The sequence below is a fragment of the Lepisosteus platostomus genome, chromosome 20 (assembly GCF_059453375.1).
Source record: "Lepisosteus platostomus isolate fLepPlt1 chromosome 20, fLepPlt1.hap1, whole genome shotgun sequence".
Taxonomy (NCBI): domain Eukaryota; kingdom Metazoa; phylum Chordata; class Actinopteri; order Semionotiformes; family Lepisosteidae; genus Lepisosteus; species Lepisosteus platostomus.
Window position 1 is genome coordinate 5,389,238 of NC_142630.1, and position 24,401 is coordinate 5,413,638.

A 24,401-nucleotide genomic window follows, 5' to 3' on the forward strand; every position below is an offset into this window, starting at 1 on the left:
GTGTCAATCGTAGGTAAGCCCCAGACCCTGTGAGAAGATCATGGGCAGAGAGAAACAGGAAAATGGTGATCTTGAGCAGTCCACTCTGCTCAGAGCTGGAGGTTCAGTACTGGGTAAATAATCAGTTGCAATGCAGCATAGCAGAACTTATCAGAATCTCACTTGTTTTGAGTGTCCAACCCTGATACAAAATGTACATGATTTGCTTTTTCTGGTGGTTTGTGTTTTCAGACGTAACTCACAATTGAAGTTGATAGAAAAAGGGCCGTCTAACCATGTCTTGATTGAGTAAGAACTTTTAATGAGGGTGGTACATGATCACAATTTATAAGTTGTGTTTAAGCATTGGGCAATAACAACGTAACATTGATCTTTATTCCGATTTACACTTTTAAATAAATATCTTAATATTTTGCTAATTTGCTTGAAAAAAGCGATGGTAGGTGGTTTTTGAAGCCTCAAAGGTATTGAAACACAATGCTTTCCATTAGCTGCCTGTCCTTTTTCGTGTTATTTATGCTATGCAGACTAGTGACCACTGTGAACGATAACCGTGATCCAGGAGTGTGTTAGTGCTTGTAAAGGCACTGTAAAGGAGAGCAAGTTCAGAAAAAGAAAAGTGAGGTGTTCTTAGTGGCTGAAACAGTGGACTGTTGATAATTCAGATTACTTTTCACCTTCAATCTCCAAGCTCTTAAATATTCCAGTCCCTAAAAAGGTGTGTGTGCGAAATACAGGGAGTGGGGGTCTCAGTAAGATTGCTGGGGACTAACTGGAGCCCCCTCTATCTGTCAGTGTGTGTTCTGCAGGGGCAGGCTGCGCGGCTCGGGGTGCCCCTGGGCCTGCTATCAGCCAGGACGGTGGCCGAGAGGCTCGGGGAGCTGCCTGGGCACGCTGCGGGCAGCGCCAAGAGGGTCCTGCTGGACACCGCGAAGAGGGTACAGTTTCCGTCCTCTGGCCTTCTGCTGTGCCTGCTGCACACCTGTCCCGGACAACCCTGGGCAGAACGCAGCTCCTTCTAGTTTACCTGTTAATAGGAGTTCACTGTCAGAACAGAGGTGGCTTAAAAGACATTCGGAGGCAGAAATGCCAGAGAAAAATGACAAAAATACAACAAAATTTAGCTTGCTTAATAAGCAAAGGAATGTCGCGAGTGGAGGGCATTTGACTGGTTTGGTTCATTGGTTGATTCTTAGTAACTCATTCCAGAATGACAATTTTCCCTGGTGAGATACTGCACTAGAACTTAAAGGTATTTTTATGATTATATTAAGGTTTGCTTTGCCCTGATTTCTACTTTGCCATAAATTATTTTTTACTGCAGTTAATCTGTGCTTTGATCATTCTGACTTTGTTTTTACTGTTCTGTAACACACAAGGGGTTCAGTTTGCAGGGGTTGTTTTTTGTAACAAAATTTTGAAACGGTCCCTCTGGGTTACATCTGAATCTGAGTCCAAAGTCGCGCAAATGTTGCTGTCCGTCCTGGCGAGTCCTGAGCTGCCTGTCATGGCTTGACGCGCTGCTAGTGTTGGAGTGTGGGGTCACTGATGGAGCTGTGGTTCTCTGTGACTCTGCAGGAGGAGATGGGCCACCTCCTGCAGTCTGTGAAGGAGCTTCTCTGTCTCGGCGCCTTCAGCTGCCAGCTCTTCTGTCAGGAGCTCTGGAAGGCAGAGGTGAGGGGCATCTGTAGATCCAGTGATGCATCTCCTGGCGGTCTGTGCTTCACGATTGCAATGCAAACACAGGCACACTAGCCAGAGTTTGTGGGACCACCACCAAATAATGTGCTGAGTCTCTGCAAGCAGGTTCAGCAGAACCGGTCTGTTTTTCAGTGAATTGCAGCCCAGTCCTGCGTTTGTGATGAGGGCGACAGTGTGATTCTGTTGTGTTTCAGTAAGACTGGGACCTGAGGATTGTTCTGGCTGGGTGGGCTAATGGAAGTCTGTTTTGTGCTGCTGAGAGTATTCTCTCATGGGCTTTGAACTAAGGACATCCTGTGAATCAAATGCTTCCTTAACCAGAGAGTCACTTAGTCTTCTTGGTTGACCCTATTCCTGGAACAATAACACTTAATGAGTTTCAGGGCTATGTCAGATTATTTCATTTGTGGGGAATTGTAAAGTGTTTTGTCCATTTTATGAATTCCATGGTTCCTAAAACTGAATTCTGTGCTTTTATTTTGTAGAAACCACCCATCCTTGAAGTTGTCTGGCACCTACACAAGGGAAATGTCATAACTCTGGAGGAGATTGTAGAGAGGTAACAGGACCACTGTCTGGTTTCTGGAAATAGAAAAAAACCTGTTAAGAACACCGTGGATGATGGCAGTGAAGGAAGATCATTTACCTTGAGTCTGGCGAACCCTTCTTGCGGGTTGTGTCATTGAGGAATGTTAATCCAGTGCTGAGTCACCTGAAGGTCCCCTTCAGTGCTCAGAGAGGGAATGATTGACGGCCAAGCCTGCCGTGCAGTTCTTGGACTGGGACGTGGTGGCACCAGTGCAGACAGAGGGCCCTCAGTGGTGCTGACAGAATCCGTATTGTATTCCAGCCATCCGAGTATTGAAGTGGCCGTGGAGTGGCTGTTTGCTGACCTGTGTGCTCTGTGTGGCCAGCCAGGGGAGACTGAGGTCAGACAGCAGATATTCTCTGGTAAGTAGAGAGATCTCCTTTCCCGACTTGATTCAGGTGTTCATCCATTTTCATTTCACCTATAAAATGCCAATGAGTTAATTAAAAAAATATATGTACACAATTTGTTTGTTTTTCTGTTTGTCCACCATTCCCTGACTTTAGATGTAAGAAACACGGATGAAACACTGAACCACAGGGCACAAGCAGAAACTAAGTAGAAATGCATTTATCACACCCGAAGAAGGATCCACAGCCGAAATGTTGTGTTTCCTTTCTTCTCTTTTAATAATAATAATAATAATAATAATAATAATAATAATAATAATAATAATAATTGCTTACACTTATATAGCGCTTTTCTGGACACTTCACTCCACTTCTCTGTTTTTTATAAATCGTAAATCTTTTCACTAATAACCAATAATAATTACCAATAATATAATAATAATTATTATTATTATTATTTTCAATAATAGAAATAATAGTCACTTCCTGAATTGTTATGGTTATTAAATGTGATGGTGCGGTGCTCATAGTTGTTCCAGTAAATATCGTTTTCCCCCACCACAGACGTGTTGACGGTGTTGGTGAGAAACAGTTTCCCTGAAAGCCAAAATCTGCAGTCCCATGGCAAGACACATCAGGTAACCGGACATTATAGTTATAAATGAGCGAGTTATCAATTCCTAAGGAGGAACAGTTTGTGTGCACAGTGATCCCTGATAAAACCGAGGTAGCTCTTACTGCATGATGGCTACGATCCTGAGGTTCAGAGTACAGTGGTAGGAAACGTATTAACAACAGAAATCAAAACAGGTGACAAAAACGAATAAAATTAAAAGTAATACAAATAGCAGTTGTGTTTGTGCAAAGGCAGTGGTGTCTTAACATCACATTTGACTTTTTCTGTGCTTAGGCTGGTGACAGACGTTAGCCTGTTCCAGTATTTTCATAAGTGATGGGAAAACGTCTTTAAGACTAGCACACACAAAAAAGAAAAGCAAACAAAAGCTGAAGACTGGTATTTAAACACAAGTTCGCACACGGGGAGAGAATCTGTATCAATTAAAAGCTGTCCTGTTGTTTCTTAAATGATGTGGGCGATGGTCTGGGAATGAACACTCCCTGTGGATTTCTGGATTTCAGAATTACTTCTCTTATTAGCTTATAACTAATATATTGTTGTTTGTATTTTAAAATAATGTCCTCCCAAATACATAACCAGTCCACGGGAGACAAGTGAACCTGAGTTCCCTAGTGAGTGAAGAGAGATGAATTATCTTTGCTCGGGAAGCTATTGTATGTCTGGATTTCTTGGTACAAAGTCAGTAGGGCATCCCCCATAATTGTGAAATATTTCCTTGTAATAACTGAAGATACATTTTGTCTTTAACATTTTATTTTTCTTTAATTTGCCATGATTTTCTGTCATGATATTTATGCCCTATATTTCTGTCGCTCGTCTCAAGGACTTTCTTTCTGGTTTTCAGGTGTGTTTTGCGGTCACCAATGACATGCTGTCATGTGAGTATGGACTTTAGCTTAATTGTGTCGTTAACCTGCTCTCTCGGCACGCACTCTTTTTTTTAAGCAGGGCGTTCTTATTTACCCAAAGCGTGGTGGGAGTCAGGAACAGACTGCCCAGCGATAGTGCTTCATATGATGCTCTGGGATTCTTCGAGAAGCAGCTGGGCGTGATCCTAGCATCAAAAGGCAATCAAATGGGCTAGCTGGACTGAATGGTCTCATTGCACACCAGTGTTTTAATGGAACGGCTTCCTGGAAATGGTTACACTGGTTGGCACTGAGCCTCTGACATTCATTAAGTTATATTGTGTTTTCTCTAAACTTATTTTTAAACTTTATTTTTGTGCAATTCAATCAGGTGTATGTCTGGCTACACATAAAACAATGCTTCCTATATTGTTTTGCATTGCTTAGCTCTTTATGTACAGGTCATATGTACAGGGTGTATAAATTTAGCCAATTCTATCTGTTCAGTCCCTTATATCCACTCCTTTTACTTTCCCTCGGTGAATAACTGGTTCCAAAAAAATGGTTCCAGGAAACTGCTAACTCATCTACATCATATAGTGAACACTGCTCCGGAGGTACAAATCTGTGATAAAGACAGCCACGGGACAGGTTATCTCTTTAAGTGTGTCTTTACTCCACAGGGCTTCTTGATGCTGCATCTCATGACAAGCAAGAGCAACAATCTCCTAGGAAGAAGGCAGCAAAGTTTTGGTAAGAACGTTTATATAGAAATATGTTCAGGCCTGCAGAGCCATTCTTTATCTTTAGGTTGTTTGTTGTTGTTATAATCTATTTGTTGTATGCCCTGGTCCAGATTGACTCAAAATACATTTATGAAATGTACAATAGGCTAGTCACGATCATGTGCACACTACAAATGAAAAATAAGGTTAGTACAAGCTCCCAGTGCAATGGCGGGCACAGTGTGATGCCAAAGGAAATTTAAAACTGGAAATGGACAGAGTGGACACCAGAGAGTCTGGTGCAGGATACTTCATGTCCGCAGCAGACAGAAGCGATCAGCAAATCGCACCACCAGTCCGAGAGGGAAGAAATAGAGAGATCAGTGGTACTGTCTAAACGGAGGAGTCTCGATCTGGAGCCACGATGAGGGACGAGACTGAGCAGTTCTCAGTTCTGTGGATACTTTATTCCCCCACCACCTACAGAGGAGTGAGGGTGGAGAACGACCAGGCTCTGGAGGTGGGAGAAAGGAGAGAGGGTGCAGGGGAAAATAAGACTGGAGTGGCTGAGGCAGTGATAAGCAAGAACCAGAGTTCAGGTGCATGCCAATTGTTGTTGCATTTGTTTGAAGGCATCATATTTGTGTTCATTTGAGATCAGAATAATTACAGAAACCAACATTGGTACCATTGCTGAATCAGTTGAACAGGTCTCGCCTAAAGAGCTCTGTGCCGGCCTCGTTGGAACTTGTCTGTATTTGTTTAGGTTGTCCATTGTTATCGGTTAATTACCAAAATTGCTTCACGTCACCTCTTGCTGTGACACTCTTTGTGAATTGTGCTCTTCTTGCTCCAGGATGAATGCATTTGATGTAGCATTGTACAAAGGGGCTGTCCTGCTCGGCACTCTGCAGAAGTTCTTCCTACACTCCCTCACACAGATCCTCACCTACAAGCCTCACCTGAAAGGTCAGAACCTTAAAACCTGTTAGAGGATGATGATCACCTTAACACCTATGGCTTTGTAGCAGCACATACCTCTAAACATTGCTGGCAAATCACATTTATGAGAATCGCTAGAGAGTGGACAGATTTGACTGCTTGCAACCAAAACAAATAACCTTTCCTTGTTTGCTTGGATGCTCTGCTGTGATGTCTTTTAATCTTTCCCACTGTAACCTGGGGTTCCTCCTCAGAAGGTTCCTCATGCAAATTGTAAGGTGTGTCTGAAAAACTGTTTCCTTTTTCCTGTGCTTGCTGTAGTAATCAAACAATTATATTTTTACACAACATTTCCAAAAGTTCCTCTTAAAACTTTACATTCACATCATACAAGTGTTGGTACACCAACCTTAAATGTTAGTCAGTCTTTTCTGCAGGGAAAGTTAGATTTACCTGCAGAAAGGTAAAATATATTCAGTATTTTTTCTTTGCACCAATACTGAAGATTGCCTTTGAATCTATGTTTGCCTTAGACACGAAGGTTTTTATTATGGTTATCCAAAGACAGATCTCCAGTTTTCCCGGCAGAGTGACCTGATTCAAAATGAGCCCTTTCCCTTTCCGTTCCTCCTCTCCAGTGTCCGATGCTCTTGGCATGCAGTGGCAGTGGAGCTTTGCTAAAACCTGCCCTCTGCTGACCTCATTGTACCGTAAGGTAAGAGGAGAGAGAGAAAATCTCACAGTGGCACAACTGAAATGCCAGTATAGTCAGTACTGGAAATTTATTATAGAAACAAAGGAAAAGGTGGGTGCGTAGGAGAGGAAACACAACTGTGCTGATATGTATCTTAACTCTTCTTGAGGAAACGTTAAGACCTGTACTTACAGCAGGGTTGTTCTCCAGATCTCTTCTACATCATCAGCCGTCACAGAACATACTCACACACGTCGGTTTTGGAGAATTTGGATTTTCTTCCTCAAGCACTTCTGTTATCAGCAGTGCCAGCGAGCTGGGCTGTGTTTTATTGATAGGAATTGCCCTCATTAGTTAAAAAATTGGATTACTAAGACATTTTTGTAAAATATTTCCTTTCTGGAACTTACTGTATACCACATGGTCAAAGTCTACAATACCATGTGGTACAATAAGGCCTCCAGGGGCATGGCCCTTTCTGATGCGTTTCCTGACAAACACCGGCATTGTAGCATAACAGCTCAATTCTGATATTAAGCTTATGTATTAGAATATTATATAAATATTATTTATATTCTTATTCTACATATTCTTTTTATTATCTTCAACCTTTTCCTCTACAGTCATATTTTTATCCCAATGTTTCTTCTGATATTTCTTCAAACAAAACCTGCATGTAGTCACTGGATATATTTCCATCCTATTTTTATTATTCATCTTTAATTCCCAGTTTACCTCTTTTTGTATTGTTTCTTTCCGACCTCCTCTTCACTTTAATAACAGCTATAATCGACATAATTCAAATCATTTTCTGTACATGTGAAGGATACAGTAGCTATTCCAATTTCTGATTTCTTCACTGAATTGACACTTCAAAAAATAGAACAAAAACCACACATTAGTCAGGCCATTTCACCTTCATTCAGTTTTAACACAACTTATTCTTTTTGTTTCTTAGCCCATAAGATTTTTGTGATGAACTTCAGTTTTCAGCTAGTTTTTGTGAGTGCTTCACAGGAAACGGAATTGCTGATGGTCTTTTCTTCAGACTAGACCAGCTGTTGTCCTGTGATCCCCAGGTGCTGGATACGTTTCACATTCATTATGTAGCACTGGAGTGTTGTTTTGATCATTCTCATTATTCAATAAAAAATGTAAGAGAAAAGATACAAAATGCATTATGATAACCAGAGGGCGAGGAATGTTCTGAAAGACTGCTTTCATCTCAGAACAAAACAAGCTGCCTGTTGTTAGAGTATTTTGTTAATTCTGAGCATGTCTTGTTGGACAATTCAGTGGACTAATGAGCACATCCTCACTGCACCAAGTAATTTACATATTGCTCATTAGCTTTTGTCCCTCCTGCTGTTAATTATCATTGTCAGTTTGAAGGGGATGTGTTATGGTTCATTTTTAAAGGAACGCTAACAGTAGGCAGAGATCAATCCCTAGATCCATGCTGTAAAATGACAGTCTCATACACTCCCATACCGGACATGTTGTGAGAGGCTTTTCTGGTTTCTGTGGGACGCTTTGACAGTCCAATTTAGAATAAGTGTATACTGAGGACAGTCTCCCAGCGGTCCCCAGACAATTGGGTAACATCCACTGAGGAATAAAGGAGCAGATACAGTGATTTTGTACAGCTGCTGTTCCTCACTGTGATCTTCCACAGCGCAGAAAAGCCAAAGCTTGTTGACAATAATGAGGAAAAACAACTTCACACTTTCTGTGGATAATAGCTTGGTTTGCATTTTGTTCCAACTGAATTGAATAAATATGGACTGTAGAATAAATGATAACAAGCCGTTTTTTCAAGTATTGATTCAAATTTCAATTACAGATTTTGAAAACCTTATGTTCCTTATTCTTTCTCATGTGAAATGGTAGCTGTTAATTATTCTGCCATGCCTGTTGGATGTAAAGCACTTAATAACTTAATAACTGAATTATTTTAATATGAACTGTCTGGAATTTCTTCTGAGACCATCATTTAGACTACCCAATGTTTGTGTCAGACAGTGTGGGATCAAAAAGAAGCCGGTATCTATTAAAATGGATTTTTCAAAAGCAGTTTTGTCCAGATGCGTTGTTCAGTACCAAACACGTATCCAAGAGAATGCCTCTATACCTGCTGTTAGACAGGCTGTGTTCCACAGCAGGAATGAGTTTAATCATTCAACAATATAAGATCAGTCAGGCAGAAGCCTAGTGATGTAGTTGTGTAGTCATTATGTAGAAATGTACTTATTTTGATTTATAAAAGTAATTTGGAACAGACTTTTTTAACTGTGAGAATCTTTAAAGAGGGGACAGTTGTCTGACACCATACTGTGAATTATTCCACAGTTATGTATTTTTAAAACCACATCACATTCTCCACTCTTTCAGCCTTGTTCCCCTAGTGAGAAAGGCAGGCACACCTGCCTTGGAATAGTTTCAGAGCCTGATGACAGCATTGTAATACATTTGAAAAGCACTGACTGCTCATTAGGTCTGTGACTAGCGGGTGATCAGTTTTAAAGAGAAAATGTTTTCCACCGATGAAACTTTTCTCAGTGAGTGAAGAACGTATGCAAGTGTGAAACATTCTGGATTAAAAATCAGAGCTGTATTTTAAGGCTAGTGCTAAATTTGTTTGTTTTAAAAACAAAACAACAAAAATAGGTTAGTTGTGACTGATTTCCAGTGTTATTTTTGCGGATTATTTTCTCCCTGCTTGTGCTCCAGTTGGAAGAGAGAATCCAGCAACGCTGTTTGCAGCTAGACAGTAAAGGGGATGGACAGCTGGAGACTACATTTTACGGCTGTTTTGTTAGTTATTAAGACCTTAACAAACAGGTCGTATGACTTCCTAGCCAAATTATCTGATCTAGTGAGTAATTAAAATTCCGCATCTTAACTGCCTGCTTCCCTTGCAGCTGTTTGTTCTGTTCAGCGAGGAGGAGCTGGTGCATCACTTGCGGCAGGTCCTGGAGACGCACGAAGTGAACTGGCAGCACGTGCTCTCCAGTGTCTCCACGCTGCTGGTGTGTCACACACAGGCCCAGCACAGGCTCAAGGGTGAGAGTCCTGGGCCTCTATCGCCTGGAAGACAGGGGCTCCTCTAAGAATGAATGCACCTTGCTACAGTATGTCTAGCTTTAGCTTTACAGAGGCTATCTACAGTGAAGAACCTTGAGAAAATCCCAAAGCAACAAATCCATGGTCAAAACAGACCAAGCCAATTGTCATTAATCTGTACGGTCAAGTAGAGGTGCTGCTAGTTATACCAGAGGCGCAGATGTACCGTGGGACAGTTTTCAATATGGATAATATGCACAATGGTGTGACAAACCATAGTCTTACACAGGTGTCAATTAATTAAAGCGTTTTAAAAATTTATCGGGTTTTTGCATATCATGTGAATGGCTCTATGACCTAAGTAGAAACAGCCTCTGTAAATATCTCACCCACCGAACGGACTTACTAATGTGAGGACTGAGGTCTGTCCTCTGGTATGGGCAGGACCTGTTTTCCTCTGACAGATCTGGTCATTGAATGGAGCCATGCATTCTGAGGTTGGAGATTCCTGGTCTACATTCTCTAAATAATAGCGGCACAGGGCACAGAAATAACCATAAATCCCATGACTTAAAAGAAGTCTGAACAGGTGAATCTGTGCATGCAGAGGCAATGTAGTCAAGATGTCCTTTGGCATTGATCGCTGATTATATAATTAGATGCAGGCAGATAGATGCAGGTGAAGACTAGTAAGATGTATTGCTGCTGAACATAAATATGAATAGCAACACTGAGCGGTCTCTTCTTAGTCAGCAGGTGTTATAGCTTCCCTGATTGATCTTTGCCTGTATCTAGCCTGTCCTAATGTGTTCCAGGTGTCTAACCCCTCACAGTACCTTCCTGTGTTTCTCAGATCTGCTGACCCAGCTTCTCACCAAAGCCTTTGAGCTGTACGACTTGGAGAGCCTCATCACAGCTTTCCTGCTGGCTCGGCAGGCGTCCCTGGAGGGTCTGGCGGTGTTCATGTCCTACACAGAGTGGTACAAGGTATGCCGGACCCCCAACTGCTCTTACACTCTATTCGGACTGTGAGAGAAGGCAGGAGTTCTGCTTTGTTACACTGAAATGCGAGCTTTTATTATTTGCTTTTTACAGATTCATTGTAGTATCTTTTAAATTCACAAAATGTAAAGTACTTTAATATGTCAGTTTAGGAAACCTTAGAAATCTCTAGAATATTTCAGAATAAGATATTCTAAAATTGTTTGCTTGTCTTTCTGTGTTTTAAGTGTTTGGTTCTTATTTCGTTCTCCTTTAGTCCTGTTTAGTATATATATGACTGCAGGGATGTTGTCCATCACTCTACAAATCTGCTTGTTTTACTCCTCTTATTTTTCTCATTTTTCACATTTCTTAAGCCAGAGTCTTGTAGCAATAAAACTCATAGAACTAAATATACTGTATGTCATCGAGGTGCTGTCTAACTTTCTCAAAAGTGCTTTTGTGTTCCTGGTTTCAATATCAGCCTCTGGTGGGTCAATATTTTAAAAGTGTGAACGCATTTTAGGGTTTTTTTTTATTTTTAACTTTGTGTATGACTTACAAAACGTTTTGGTCGTGTGACCAAAAAATGGTCATGTTTCAGAAGAGAACACCGAAATTAGATTAGACTCTAAAAGTGAGAACACTGAGAGATGCAACGTTTTTTTTGCTTTTTAATTAACAAAGATGCCCCCTGTTAAATCGAGTCTGCTTGCATAAAATGCCGGTCGTGTCTCCCAGAAGGTATAAATAAAGAAAAGCCCTGAAAGGCGACTATCCGCTGTAGTGCACTCAGAGTGTCATGTGGGTGTGCTGGGCTTGGCAATTAGCAGTCTGTTTTCGGAACAGCATTTCACTGCTGGCTCTACCGGAGCGTCAGCACCATCGAGGCGCTGGCACCCAGGGCTGGATTTAGAAACACTGCTAATCTGCAGGTTAAGAATAACATCTCTGGGGACTGTTAGGATGGAAACTTTTTTTGGGGCCAAGAAATTGAGGTTTTTTAACCGAAGTTTAGGAAGGATAAAGACAGACAAAGCCGGATTCACCGGGCTGTTTTGAATCTCAGTCAATTCTGATTTTCGCTGTGTGCAGTATATCTCACGCAGCAGCAAATCCTTACAGGCCTCCCGTTCTGGTACCAACCAGGCTTCTCCTGGCTCAGCTTCTGAGCAGCGAAAAGATCAGGCTTGAGGGTAGCGACGCTGCTGTCCTGTTGTAGATGCAGATCTGCGCTGCAGGTTAGAAGGACATGGTTCTCTTCCATTGCTGTGGTCAGTAAGAGGTAAAGAGTTTTGCATGGTCAACAGCACCACAGGTGAATTAGGATGTGCAGAGATGAAGAGGAGTCTGGGTGAAAATGGACACAAGGCCTTGAAGAGAGACATTCCTGGTCAGGTCAAAGGGAGAGAGAAGGGGAGAAAGACAATGCCAGGAAAACCACAGTCACTTAAATGATCTGATTGCGGATCTTTTAAAACCAAAATGCTCAGTTGCAACCTGTGGCTTCCTCTTCACAGATGTCCTTTGGGAGTGCGAGCGGTTACCATGGAAACAGCAAGAAGTCCCTGGTGTTCCTGCTCAAGTTCCTGTCAGACCTGGTGCCGTTCGAGCCGCCACAGTACTTGAAGGTGTTTTATATCATCTTGTAAGAGGACGCCGCTGAGCCACAGCGTGTGGGAACCTGAGCTCAAAATAGCCAGAGCTGTACAAGAGTGTGAAAGTGCAAGTTGCCCTTGGGAGACTGAATTCATGACAAACCTCCCATTCCTTATTCCCCCCCCTTCCCCTCCCCCCCCCCCACTTTGATCCACACTTGTTTGTAAATGACAATAAAGCAGAAATATTTAGTTTTTTGATGAGAGCGAGAGACTAAACATGATCTTTAAATCGACCTCTTTTTCATCTTATATAGCACTCTTTCACTAAAGAAAATCAACATTGAGCCCTCCTGCTCTTCACAGTGTTTATACTGCTTTGTGGTTTATGATCTATGACTTCATGAACTCCTCCTGGTCGAGGGGAAGCCTCCTCCAGGTGTTGCTGACCCCTGCCCTCGCTGGCCAGCTCGCCCTGCCGCTGCGCACGAGGTTTTGACCGGAGGCAGAGCTGGAAAGCTCTCCGGAGTGAATGAAACCCCGATGGCCGGAATCTGAAAACCACTCCCATGTTTCCGTCCCCTGCCGAGGGGGCTTGCAGTGCTGATCGTTAAAAGCGGCGAAACGGCAGCCAACCCGTAATGCTTCAGACTTGTGTTAATAAAACTTCTTGCATATCTCTTGTCCTTAGTGCCATCTGGTGGCGTGATCTGGGCTGCGTTTTCTTCTACCCCTCTCTCACACGCTGCTCTCCTCCTTGTCCACCAGGTACACGTGCTTCATCCTCCCTATGTGCCCACGAAGTACCGGTCTTTTCTGCAGGAGTACGTGTCCCTGGCCAAGACCAGGCTGGCGGACCTCAAGGTAAGTTTCGGGAATCTGATCCCCCTCTGACAGTTTACCTCTGCATTTCCCAGAGCTCCTTGAAATTCTGAAAGAAAAGGGGTGCTGATCATTTACGTGAGCACTGCTGCTTCGCAACGCTGGGGCCCTGGGGTCGATTCCTGACCTGCAGTACTGTTCGCGTCGAGTTTGTATGTTCTTCCCGTATTTGCGCGAATTTCCTCCCACAGTCCGAAAAAACATACTATTAGCTTAAACGGCTTCTGGGAAAATTGGCTCTGATGGGAGTGGATGGGTGTCTGTGTCTGTGCGTGCCCTGCGATGGACTGGAGTCCAGTCCAGGGTGTGCCCAACCATTGCTGGGATAGGCTCTGGCTACCCCGCAGCCCTGAATTGGAGGAAGAGTTTAGAAACTGGGTGGGTGGAAATGACTTCTTGAAGGTGAAGCATCTGTAAATTGAGCAGCAGATCAGATAAGTTTTGAATAAACAGAATATGTTTGTTTTAGACTTATTTTTCATGTTGTGAAACTGGTAACCCAGAGTTTTCATAACTTAACAGCCCATAATTCAGTACTGTTAAGTTTGTTTGTTTTTTCCCTGATACTGTAGGTCTCCTTTGAGGAAATGGGCCTTTATGAAGTTGTGTCAGGATCTGGAGCACCGGAGCAGGTTAAAGATTTTCACCTTCTTGCCTCTGCATGTTCACGGGATGTGTGAATTCAGGTTAAAACATTGTAAGCTAGATATTTGCAGTTAATTTGGACTGAATCTGGAAAGTTAATTTGAAAGTGTGAAGTTTGGTGAAGTGTACACCAGCTGCATTGATCAATTGCATGTACACACATGTCACAAATTTTATAAACAATGTGAATGAATGACAGTCAAATCTACTTTCATGGTTCTTTTCCATTTGCCCACCAAAAACTGCCAGCCCCAGTGCCAGGCCCAGCAGGACGTGGAGAAGGCCATCTCTCTGTTTGAGAAAATAGGCAGGATCCCTGCCAACGTGATGGAGGCCAGGTATTACTGCCTTTATTTCCCCATATATTGTGATATAATCCAGAAGACAGTCCACAGTATGTCAATTGAACATGTCCAATACATGAGACACAGATTTTGCAGTGTAGTATATAATTGTGTATTGTGTATCACTCTTTGTAGTAAAACAAATTGAAACCAGCAGGTGAAATTAATCTGTTAAAAGAATAAAGATGCACACTTCCTGACCCGAACATGAAGAAATGCCAGTACAATGAACAGTCTTACTTTGTGACAGACTGTACTGTACCTCTCTGGCTCTGTTGAGACATTTATCCACCACCTTCCTGATCTACACCCAGCTGGAATTAGGATAACCAGTGGCATATGCATTTCAGTCACTCCTTAACAACTCAGATCAATCCACCTGGAAGAATGGGATGGGACATGGCTACACTGTCAAACCATATATTATTAATATTATTCAGTCCTAATATTCAGGTCATGAGTTTGGTCAGAACAGATCTCATTGGGTGACCTATTTGTTTCCTGTATCTTATAGTATTTTCAGAAGACCTTACTACATGTCTAAATTTCTGCCAGTCTTGCTCACACCTCGTTTGGTAAGGATTCTTGAATTGTCATTATAAATGCCATGCATTACACTAGGTAAGCTTGCCTTAAATTTAGCTTTGAGCTGGAAAGTGAATCATCTACCATGTAGCTGTGCCTTATATTTTTTGACTGTTCCTTCATTCTGTTTTTTTTCCTCACTTATTGTTTTGCCTTATTGCTGTAGTAATTTCAGATTAATTGAGGAAAGCACTTTCTACTAAGTACTTGCATTGGAAATGTTATTCGGATTAACCAGATCAATCAGCACAGCTAATGCCCAATCTAGAAAAAAACATGTTGTGTAATCAGTACTCACGAAAACTCCTTATTATCAGTAAAAGTACTGAGAAAAATCATTAGGAGTCACAGAGCACAAACACAAAGAAGCAGGTCTGAATGTTACTTCTCCTTTCTTTTGGACTGTCTAGCAACAGTTAGAATCTGATTCTTCCTGAGCACCTGTGAACAAATAACATAAACAGCAAGGCTATTCTTGATAAAGGCCAAGATGAGCAGAAAATGAAAAAGCCCCAAAGTGACAGCTGGTTAGGATTTCTGATCAGCCAGGAACAAATGCTACAATTTCTTTATCCCTTAGTGTCTTCCCAAGAAATAGGATTTGCTTGGCATAACGTAAGATCAACAACTGAGGCTATATCACTGCTGACAAATTAATCATTCTTTTTAAAATTGTTCTAGATTCCAGATATCCTTGTAAACCTTTAATTCCTTCTGTTTTTACTGCCCTCCAGCTTCCTGGCAAACCAGATGCTCGGATGGCTTTCATCGAATCCCTCAGAAAGTAAGTTGTGCATCATTGCAGTGCAAGCTGGTTGGCTTATTTGCAAAAACACCAGAAGGCATTGATTAAATAAATATTTATGACAGATCCTGCCTTGGAAATGTGCGTTAATCTTGGAGGCTTTGTTTTGTGATGACTCAATGTTTTGCTTTGAGGGTACTGTTTTAGCAAAGCATGCAAATTTGTTGAGTTTCTACATCACAAACCTTGGCCAGCAGAGTTATCAAAATCTTCCTGGACTTGTTAAAATATTTAGTATGATTTATAGATCAACTAAAGTTTTTACACTTGTGTATAATGCATTTTAAACTTGGCTCTCATTTAAATTCATCCTGAAATTCTGTATGTAATTTGTATAGAAGCAGGGAGAGAGTCAGAATTACCCTGAAGTCTTTTTTTCTCTTTCCTTCTTTCAGAGCTGATAAAATTCCAGGAAACATGCATGCAGCCTATTTGCAAGCTTGTCAAAAGGAGAAGAAGAGACAGCCTGAGGGTTTGTGGATTTACTTTCTAAATCATCAGTTTTGTTACAAAGCAGGATAGTTTCAGAGTGCCACCCAAATCGAGTCTTCCAACAGCTCTTGCATATTACGTTAAATCCATAAACCTACCACTCCTTTCGGTTTTGTGTGCTAGAGTAAAATCAGAATGGCTTGTAAAATAGACAGATGTGGAGATAAAAATCAATGACAAGTGATTTATATTTACTGTAGGCTCTGTAGCCCTGCAGGTGGATCTATATTCTTAATAAAGAGACCAACTAGCAGTTAGCAAGTAGCACGCTGCAGACACAGTTGGAGAAGCTGAAGACGTTTCTTTGTCTTTTTTTTTCATTTTTTAATGAAATAAGGCATCAGCAACAAAACATACAGAATTAAGAAAATTAGGCAGTCTCCGAATCTTATCAGAGATATGAATGTGTTGCTGGAGGTCAGGTCTAGCAATGTTAGAGAATTATATGGCATTAGCTCTTTAGAGAGAGATTGTAAATATTTATAAGTCAAAATTGCCCTTCATAATGCAACATTTATACAAATGTATTTAAAGGACTACTTTCATTGACTCCAAGTTCATTTGTTCTTATTGACTGGATATGGCTGTTGTATCAGTTTAGGCATGCTCATTAGGTGATAGAATTGAAACAGATATTCAGTAGATTACAGCTGCTTTGCACTTGTATGACACTTGGTAGTAATTTCTAAATGTCTTCCGTTCAAAAAATGTTGTTTTGTTGGTATAAATTCTTATTGTCCGTTACTTATTGCACATACAGTGACATTGTAAGTTTCATACTGTGATATTATAAGCATTTCCTGTATATTTTTAGTTCACCAATGAACCTGCACCATATGATACCTATAAAGAGCCAAACCAGACTTTGTTGCCTGGTGTTGTCTTACGTGTGAGACATGAGACGGCACGAGTCTTTCCTGCAGGCACTGCTGGTTCGTCTTGCCCAGGTGTGCCCCCCGCTGACAAAGCGCAGTGACTGGCCTGTGCCCCTGTGCTTTCAGGTGGGGAGGGCAGTGTGGAGGTGAGCCTGCCCAGGGGGCCGCTGGAGCAGCTGCAGGCAGAGCTACGGGACCTGACCGCCGTGCTGTCTGAGAAGGGCGTAGCCGATGGTAGGCGGCAGGCTGTGTTGAAGTCACTAACATTCCTGGGAACATCCTGGATAAAGCCGGAGCCTCTGTCAGTTCATTACCTTCACTGGAGTCGGAAACTCTGTCTGGGGCTGGATTTGTATGGTCAATGGCACCAGTCATTGGGGAAATCCCAGGAATGGTCACTAGGATCGGAGTGCCAAGCTGCATTCCCAGAGGGCCTCACACAGTGTGGTTTGCGTTTTTGGTTGTGAATTAGTTACCCAAACCGATATTTCTTTTTTTTAAGCTCTCAACCGTTCCAGTATACACAGAAACACACTGACTATACAGATAATGAATGGATGCTTCTCACGCAGTTTTGCTCTGTTGCCCCTTTTGAGGTTGATGTGACAACATCTGTAGGATATAGCAGTTAAGTTGATTAAATACTCACAGCTATATCCAGAATAGAAGTAACACCTCATACCCATATCACTTTTACTGCAATAAAAGCACATTCTGCTGACTCTGGGGAATTGGGCTTTGAAGTAATAATTTTCCTATTTATTTTTTTCTTCTTCAAATCTCCATCAACATCTCTCTTACTTTCAGATATCTCATCCCGCCTGTCGCTGATTTCAGAGACACTGAAAACCCTTTTTAACAAGACAAATGACCTGCCTTCAGAAGCCCCATTAAAAATCAATCTTACATCTCCCAGCGCAGAGTCTCTGGAAACCAAAGTAAGTGTCTTATGCATTGTAGAGATGAACGTCAATAATTTCTGCAGGCAAGAATGGAAGAGAAATGTACTCGTACAGCTAGTTTGTATGCAGAGGAATATGAGCCTGCAGAGGTGAATCCTACAGAAAGATACATAATTTGTATAACGGTAAAAAAAATGTGTTAATAATATTACAAAGTGTCAAGGCTTGATACAGAACAGCAAAGAAAAGAAAATGTGTTCTTAATGTAATGTGATACTGTTAGCACTTGCAATATCCTGAGAATATAATAATGATTGATAATGATAACGATATGTGAAAATATTATTTCCTTAGGTCACCGACATAATACTAAAGAATTTTTGTCAGAACCTAATGAATGTCTCCAAGATCAATCCTCCAAACAGGTGAGGATATGGACTGGCCAGCAGCTTCTAACAGACGGGCGTACTCAGTCCCTTTTTTAAAAATGGAAATATTGAGTGTTGAGCTGTATCTGTAGCAGATGACATCCAAACAAGGTACAGTAGATGGGCCATTTCTTATTTGTAATTTTTATAAGAATAGAATCCCTTTCAAAAATTCAGGCTCATCTGATAGTTTTCCCTTCACATTTAACCTTGTAAAGTGCTGACTCTTTTAAGATCGGAAAGATGTATGGTTACCCACATTTTAATTCATGATTAAAACTTATATAAACTGATGTATTGAGTTGATTTAGCCAGTCAGTTGTCTCTCAGTGAGCAGATGTTTCCCCAGCGTACCACATGTGTACTCCTGTAGCTGAGCTTGATCCTAGATACTTCATCTCCGTGCTGAGATTGCAAAGGCTTTTTTACCTTTCTAAGCAGGGCAACAAAAAACAATTCATATCACTAGCTTAGAAGTGCGTAACATGCTATGTGATTGAATTCCTGCATCCTTAACCACATTTATAAGGACTATTGGGATGATGCCCAGCTTTTATGTCCTGCGTTGCAGACAAGGAGACTGGGCTTCGCTGTTTGTGAAGATGCTGCATGGGCACAGGCAGCTTTTGCAAAACCTCCTAAATAGGCTGTGGTACCTAATATGCCGTCAGGTAATGACATGTCTTTAAAATATTTCGTCATGCAAAAAATCTTAAATGTCTTTTTCTTGGGATGTTGTGAAGCTGTCTTTGCTTTTAATGTATTGTTTTGCTGTGGTCTTCATTTGTTGTGTGTCACTTTTTGCATTTTTTTGAACGGGTTTGCAGTGACCTTTTCACAGTCATAAGCCCAGCTCTCGTGGTTCAAGAAGAAATTCAATTGCTCAAGCTGTAAAGCACAAACAAGAGCAGATTTGATCAAGGTTTTGTAAATTGTTCCAACACACGAATGCTGACCCTTTGCAGTAACTTCAAATTATGCTCAGTGAACAGAATGCACAGATATATCTGGAAATTTAAAATTCACTTTTGGGGAAATGCTAGAAAATACTTTTTACATAGGGAATTATCAATACATGGAATGAATTATTGGAATAGCAGATGCGGAGGATGCTGATATCTTTCAAAATGAGGCTTGACTCTGTGACAGAATCACTTAGTGTGTAGAAAAATGATGAGCACTGACTTTTGAGAGGGGCTGAACACCCTTTTCTCAAAATGAACTTTTTTTATGTTCCTGTGGGTGTTTGTCCAGCCTAAATGGATTCATAAAACAACCTCCCATTTCAAATAAAAAAGTCTACATTTGTGGAGAGTTCCTTCCACCAGTTTTATAACCCTAAAGTGAACTGAGATATAGGGTCAGAACTTAATGAAAGCGGGTCTGTTGTGTATCTTTCCTCTGTATTCTCTCTGCAGGGATCCTCTCTGAGCTCCGGGCACATCCTGGGACTGTCTGTGTTTGTGGTGCATCTTCATGAGTCCCGGACGCTGGCTCCTCTTGATACCAGTGTTCTGGGCTCCTGCCCGGAGTCCTTTGCCGAAGCTCTGGGCAGCTCACTGGCTTGCAACACAGAGGAGACCATGACGTTCTGCTTGAGGTGACAGTGCACACTTCGTTTTGTACGTGCTGCTCTTCTGATTCACTTACACCTAAGTCTGCAGGCCTCAGGACATTGTAAAGTACTGGGTATTATTAGCGTTTTTCTGAAACTCAAGCGATATATTCACTGAAATTTGAGATGCTAGACACTCCTGGGGTGTTATCAGGGATTTTCCAATCACATGTAAGCACCTGATTATTTTATGGGTTTGGGTTTTGCCCAAGTAAAAAATACATTTTCTGCATCCTGCCTGACTATTCTGGGTGAGTGTTAGGTTTGTATTATCCCTGGTCTCCGGAAATAAACCACGCATTTCAAAGATGAAATGAGGCTGATGATTAATTTTCTCTGTGAACATGTGTGGCTCTTTAAAAAATTAAAAACATAAGATCGAGATTATTACAGGGCATGTACAGGGCTGCAGTGCTTTAACATGTCCCAGTAAAAGCCCAAAGCATTTTGAACATTTTCTGCTTTCTCCAGAAAATAACTCTCTTTCCTTTTTAAATTAGGTTTTGCGTGTCAGCAGTCTCCTATGGCCTTTGCAAATTTTCTGCATCATCCATTGAAAATATCCAAGGTTACATACCCAAAGCCTTCTTCAAAAAGGTACAGAATTGCCCATGATTGTTAGCATCTGGTTTTCGACCCTGTGTTAGATGTGCTGATAGTTAATAGATTTGACCCATCTGCCAGCAGGGAGATAACAAGAGCAATCAGCTTATTCACACTCCCACAACTTTTGCATGAAGCAGTGCCTCCTGGGCCTAGTTTTAATTTAACGTCCGTGTAGTTTCTGCGTGTGTCCATGGTTCGTGTTTCAATGCTCGTTCTGAAACCCACTGCCTTTGTGGATTTGGAATATTTTTAGCAGGTCCCCTTGTAGTCTACCTTGTTCAATACTAAATAGGTTCAGTTCCTTCATTCTGTGAGCGTAGGACATTCCTTTAAACCCTGGAATGTATCTGGTTGCTCTCCTCTGGAAGGATTTCTCTGCAGCAATATCTTTTTCATACCATGGTGACCAACATTGTACACCAGCGTCTAAATGACGCCATACTAGTGCATTGTACAATTTTTACATAACACCACATAACATCCCCTTAATCCCGTATGGTCTGAGAGAGTCACCCCTTCATCCCCCAGCTCCTGTACCTGATTCCCCGACTGGCTCCGGAGGTGCGTGCTGGGGCTGAGGAAGAGGCGCAAGGAAATGTGTGGAGACTCCGTGCCAATCCCTGTACCAAGTGGAGGAGCTCGGCCCTGGCCCTCTGGAGACACCCCAGCTTCCAAACTCTTCACAGGCTCCCACAATTCCAGGTTTCAATCCAATATTAAAAGTCCCAGGCCTTCCCCAAAAACGGGTCAATATCTTTGCTTTATGATTACGTCTTTGATTCCTTGTTTTTCTGTGCTTCCATATCATGTACTGTATGCAGTGCCACAGCGTTTTTGCCTGATGGATAAATCTCACCATATGTTGTTTGATCACAAATACAGGCTAAGGCATGAAAGTATGTAAACCTTAATAGGATGAGAGGGGAGTGGGAAAGAAAACAGTAGCAAAACACAGTGACTGACGAAGAACTTAAACTGATGACTTTTAGAATAAACACAAGCAGTTAGGTAAAATGTGTGGTGGGTTGGGGGTGTATGTGTAGCAGACAGACTTAAATGGAGTGAACTGTCTTACAAGCTGATGTACTTCTGTCTGCCAGTGTAGTCTTTGCAGAGGAGAAGGGCAGAGTCAGTCAGTGAAATGGGGAAGAGCAGAGGACCAGCAACCTTCTACTGAGACTTACACACTGAAGGAAAGTTTAAGCAATCCACCCTCGTTACCTGTCTGTGAAGGGAGCCATGGTCTAGCCACCACACTAATGTGCCGGCCCAGTTAATGTTCTTATCTGATATAACGCTTCCTGCAGTACAATCCCAGCTCTGCGTGTGAGACTCCTGAGGGGGTAGATATTGTTGATGTGTAATCTGTATTGGTGATAATACAATGAATCCTTGCGTGGTAGAACGACCAGAAATCGGCAGTGAAGCTGGAAACATGGAAACGCACTTCTAAATAGCGGGAATGTGCCTTTTGATTTCGCGCAGCTGACCTTTCAAGACTGGCTGGGGGCGGAGCTGGGAGTCCAGAGAAGCGCAGACGCTCTGACTGATCCAGAGAGGTACAGGGAAATGCGTTTTCTTTGCAGCACGTCCAGTAAAATGAGTGTGGTGCCGCACGAGGATGTCGAACGCAGTGGCGTTTAAACTCCTTGTGGCACCCCCTCCTCCCGGTCGTGATAGACGGCTCCCTGTGAGCGTGCGGTTCAGAACTACGAGGGGGGTGTCTCTTCTGGTTCAGCAGCTGCATGCTCACAGCAGTGTGTCCTCCCAGACAGGAGTACCAGCAGTGGGCGTGTCACCAGCAGTACCTGCCTGCCCCGCTGGCCATGGGCGGCTGTGATGGACACCTGGAGACCGCCTGTCTGGCCATCTTTAACGCGGCAGTGGAGACGAGTCTGAGGTGTGTTTCCACACCAGCCTTGCTCTTGGTATTGCATCTAAGAGTGGTTGCAAAGGAGAGGGGAAACTTTCAGGTCATTCTGATATTTTAACCTTTTTGTCCCATAAGCCCTAACCCCAGGTTAGGAAGTTTCTCAGGGATAGGGTGGGCTTTCCCTTCAAATTATAAATCAAGTTAAATCGTTATTCTTACCCCTTTAATGAGGGTTTTAATGTTACTTTGGTCTTATTTTTCTTTCCTGTAGGTCAAAGTTCAGGTACAGTTAGTATAGTGCCTATCAGTGGCAGTTTATTGAAGTGATATTAACAGTCTGACTAGGAAGTTAATCATGACTGATAGGTGAAGCATGCTTGATTGAACCACTTAAAACATTATAGAATTATGTAATCTAATTAGCCTAATGCAAACCCTGAATTAACTTTCCATTAAATTAGAAATCATTATTCCCATGCCTTTTGTGAGGGTTTTAATGCTAACTTAGTCTTATTTTCATTTTTCATATAGACTGCTATTGCAGTTACAGTTAGTATGGTGACCATCAATGGCAGTTAATCCGTTTCAAGTTAATCATGACAGAAATGTGAAAGACTTGATTAACCCGCTTAAAACACAAGCACATCTCCACATCAACTCCTAAATTAGAGTCATTTTCTAGCATTAATATCTTTCCGGTATCTGTTAATGTTCACCAGTTTTGTTCTGTAAGTTCAGCTGTCAGCCAAGTTAAAAAGGATCTAGTCTTGTAACTGTACCCCAGCTTTCTGAGCAACAGAGCTTAATACATAACAGTGTTTTAAATGAAAGGCTGGAAGTTGCAACACTTATTATGTACTGTAGGTTTGTAAGCTTTTTTTCTGATTTAGATGAAGATGATGACCAGTCAGTTCTGGTTTATACTGCTAAAAATGTAATACGTGGGCGATACAATATATTCATTCCTTTTCATTGCTTTCTGCTTGCTTGTGGGGAATTTATTCTATTTCCAGTAAAAGCAAACACTGGATGCTCTTTATTCTGTATTTTCAGTTGCAGGTCGACTTGTTCAGACTACAGTTTGCCTGAAGGATCAGAGCCAAGAAGATACTCTGACACATGTTATCCTGACATTCTCTCTAGGCTCCAGGTAAAGTCACTGAAGAGCACATGGTTTCCTGTCGGTCTCTTCTATCTTAGCAGATGAGCATTGTTGCTGGTTCCTTTGACATCGGCTGCTCCCAACATCTCAGCTGGCTTTTGCCTGATCATGATTTTCAAGGCAGTGTCTCCGGGCTGCCTTTGCAGGAGATGGTGTACGATTTGGAGATGGTGCATGCCAGGAGGCTGTCTGCAGGAGACTGCCAAGATGGTGGCCACTTCCTTTTTGGTGCGATTTCAGAGAGGTGTGCAGCGATCCCCCGCAGTGACCACCTCGCTGACCAGCTGGCCCACCAACAGGTCCTCCACGCCTTCACCAGGTAACCGGAGACACCAGGAGGACCAGGTTGGGCCCCACCACAGCGTGCCTCTTCAAGGACTTAGGGGGCAGATTGGAGATGTCAAGGAGCGGCTGTGCCTACTGAGATTGTTTTTGTCCCTTTCAGAACGGCAGCTGTTAGAGGCAAAAGATTCTCCCCAATTCTGCCCCTTATCCCTCATCAGGATCAGGCCCCAATGAAACATTTCTTGCTATTAAATAATTCAGATAACATTATGTGGAGTTTCTCAAAGAGTTTGAGAGTGAGGAGCTAACCCTCTGCCACTCTCCCTGAAGTAAACATGGGTGATGATCATGCCTGACCCAGTATTGATCGTGTTGCCAAGATCCACCATCCCATCTTACCCTCTGCCAGCAGCTGCTCCCAGGCTCTGCCCTCCTGGTCCAGAGTGTTTCCAGCGACGTCATCCTACTGACCAGGCTGGTGCTCTCTGGCAGGTGTTCTTACATCCTGTCTCGTTTCTTTCCTCTTAGCATACTCACCACACTGCCTCCCAGCGTTCTCGTGCGAGCTCGTCGGAGGGGCCCGCGGACTGCTCTGAACTGCGAAACATTCTTTGACTTTGTGAATGAAAAGCAGGTACTTCATGCCCAGAGCTTTTGGAGCAGATTTTACTCTAGCAAACTTTAATTTGTTTCCTTCTGGTACTTGGTTAATAAGAATTTTAAATCCTTTCATCTGAAGTACTTGATGTTGTAGTCTATAGTTTGCCATTA

At 42.2% G+C, this 24,401-nt stretch overlaps 1 protein-coding gene across 5 annotated transcripts in view; it reads left to right on the forward strand.

Annotated features, from left to right (window-relative positions):
- Positions 1–24,401, forward strand: part of fanca (FA complementation group A) — a 32,384-nt gene that overhangs the window by 3,087 nt on the left and 4,896 nt on the right. For 3 of the 5 annotated variants that reach the window (XM_088614251.1, XM_088614252.1, XM_088614249.1), the window contains exons 4-34: positions 14–113; positions 796–938; positions 1,579–1,674; positions 2,187–2,260; positions 2,552–2,652; positions 3,205–3,278; positions 4,125–4,158; positions 4,812–4,881; positions 5,710–5,822; positions 6,434–6,510; positions 9,411–9,552; positions 10,406–10,539; positions 12,054–12,164; positions 12,900–12,995; positions 13,586–13,645; positions 13,908–13,996; positions 14,517–14,577; positions 15,322–15,371; positions 15,788–15,864; positions 16,886–16,993; positions 17,567–17,697; positions 18,016–18,086; positions 18,661–18,760; positions 19,508–19,689; positions 20,205–20,301; positions 20,839–21,012; positions 21,796–21,869; positions 22,082–22,210; positions 23,237–23,333; positions 23,492–23,664; positions 24,159–24,264. In XM_088614251.1, the coding sequence (XP_088470377.1) occupies positions 14–113; positions 796–938; positions 1,579–1,674; positions 2,187–2,260; positions 2,552–2,652; positions 3,205–3,278; positions 4,125–4,158; positions 4,812–4,881; positions 5,710–5,822; positions 6,434–6,510; positions 9,411–9,552; positions 10,406–10,539; positions 12,054–12,164; positions 12,900–12,995; positions 13,586–13,645; positions 13,908–13,996; positions 14,517–14,577; positions 15,322–15,371; positions 15,788–15,864; positions 16,886–16,993; positions 17,567–17,697; positions 18,016–18,086; positions 18,661–18,760; positions 19,508–19,689; positions 20,205–20,301; positions 20,839–21,012; positions 21,796–21,869; positions 22,082–22,210; positions 23,237–23,333; positions 23,492–23,664; positions 24,159–24,264 (3,144 nt within the window). The remainder of the gene's footprint in view (positions 1–13; positions 114–795; positions 939–1,578; positions 1,675–2,186; positions 2,261–2,551; positions 2,653–3,204; positions 3,279–4,124; positions 4,159–4,811; positions 4,882–5,709; positions 5,823–6,433; positions 6,511–9,410; positions 9,553–10,405; positions 10,540–12,053; positions 12,165–12,899; positions 12,996–13,585; positions 13,646–13,907; positions 13,997–14,516; positions 14,578–15,321; positions 15,372–15,787; positions 15,865–16,885; positions 16,994–17,566; positions 17,698–18,015; positions 18,087–18,660; positions 18,761–19,507; positions 19,690–20,204; positions 20,302–20,838; positions 21,013–21,795; positions 21,870–22,081; positions 22,211–23,236; positions 23,334–23,491; positions 23,665–24,158; positions 24,265–24,401) is intronic. The other 2 variants (XM_088614250.1, XM_088614253.1) reach the window with 2 other exon arrangements.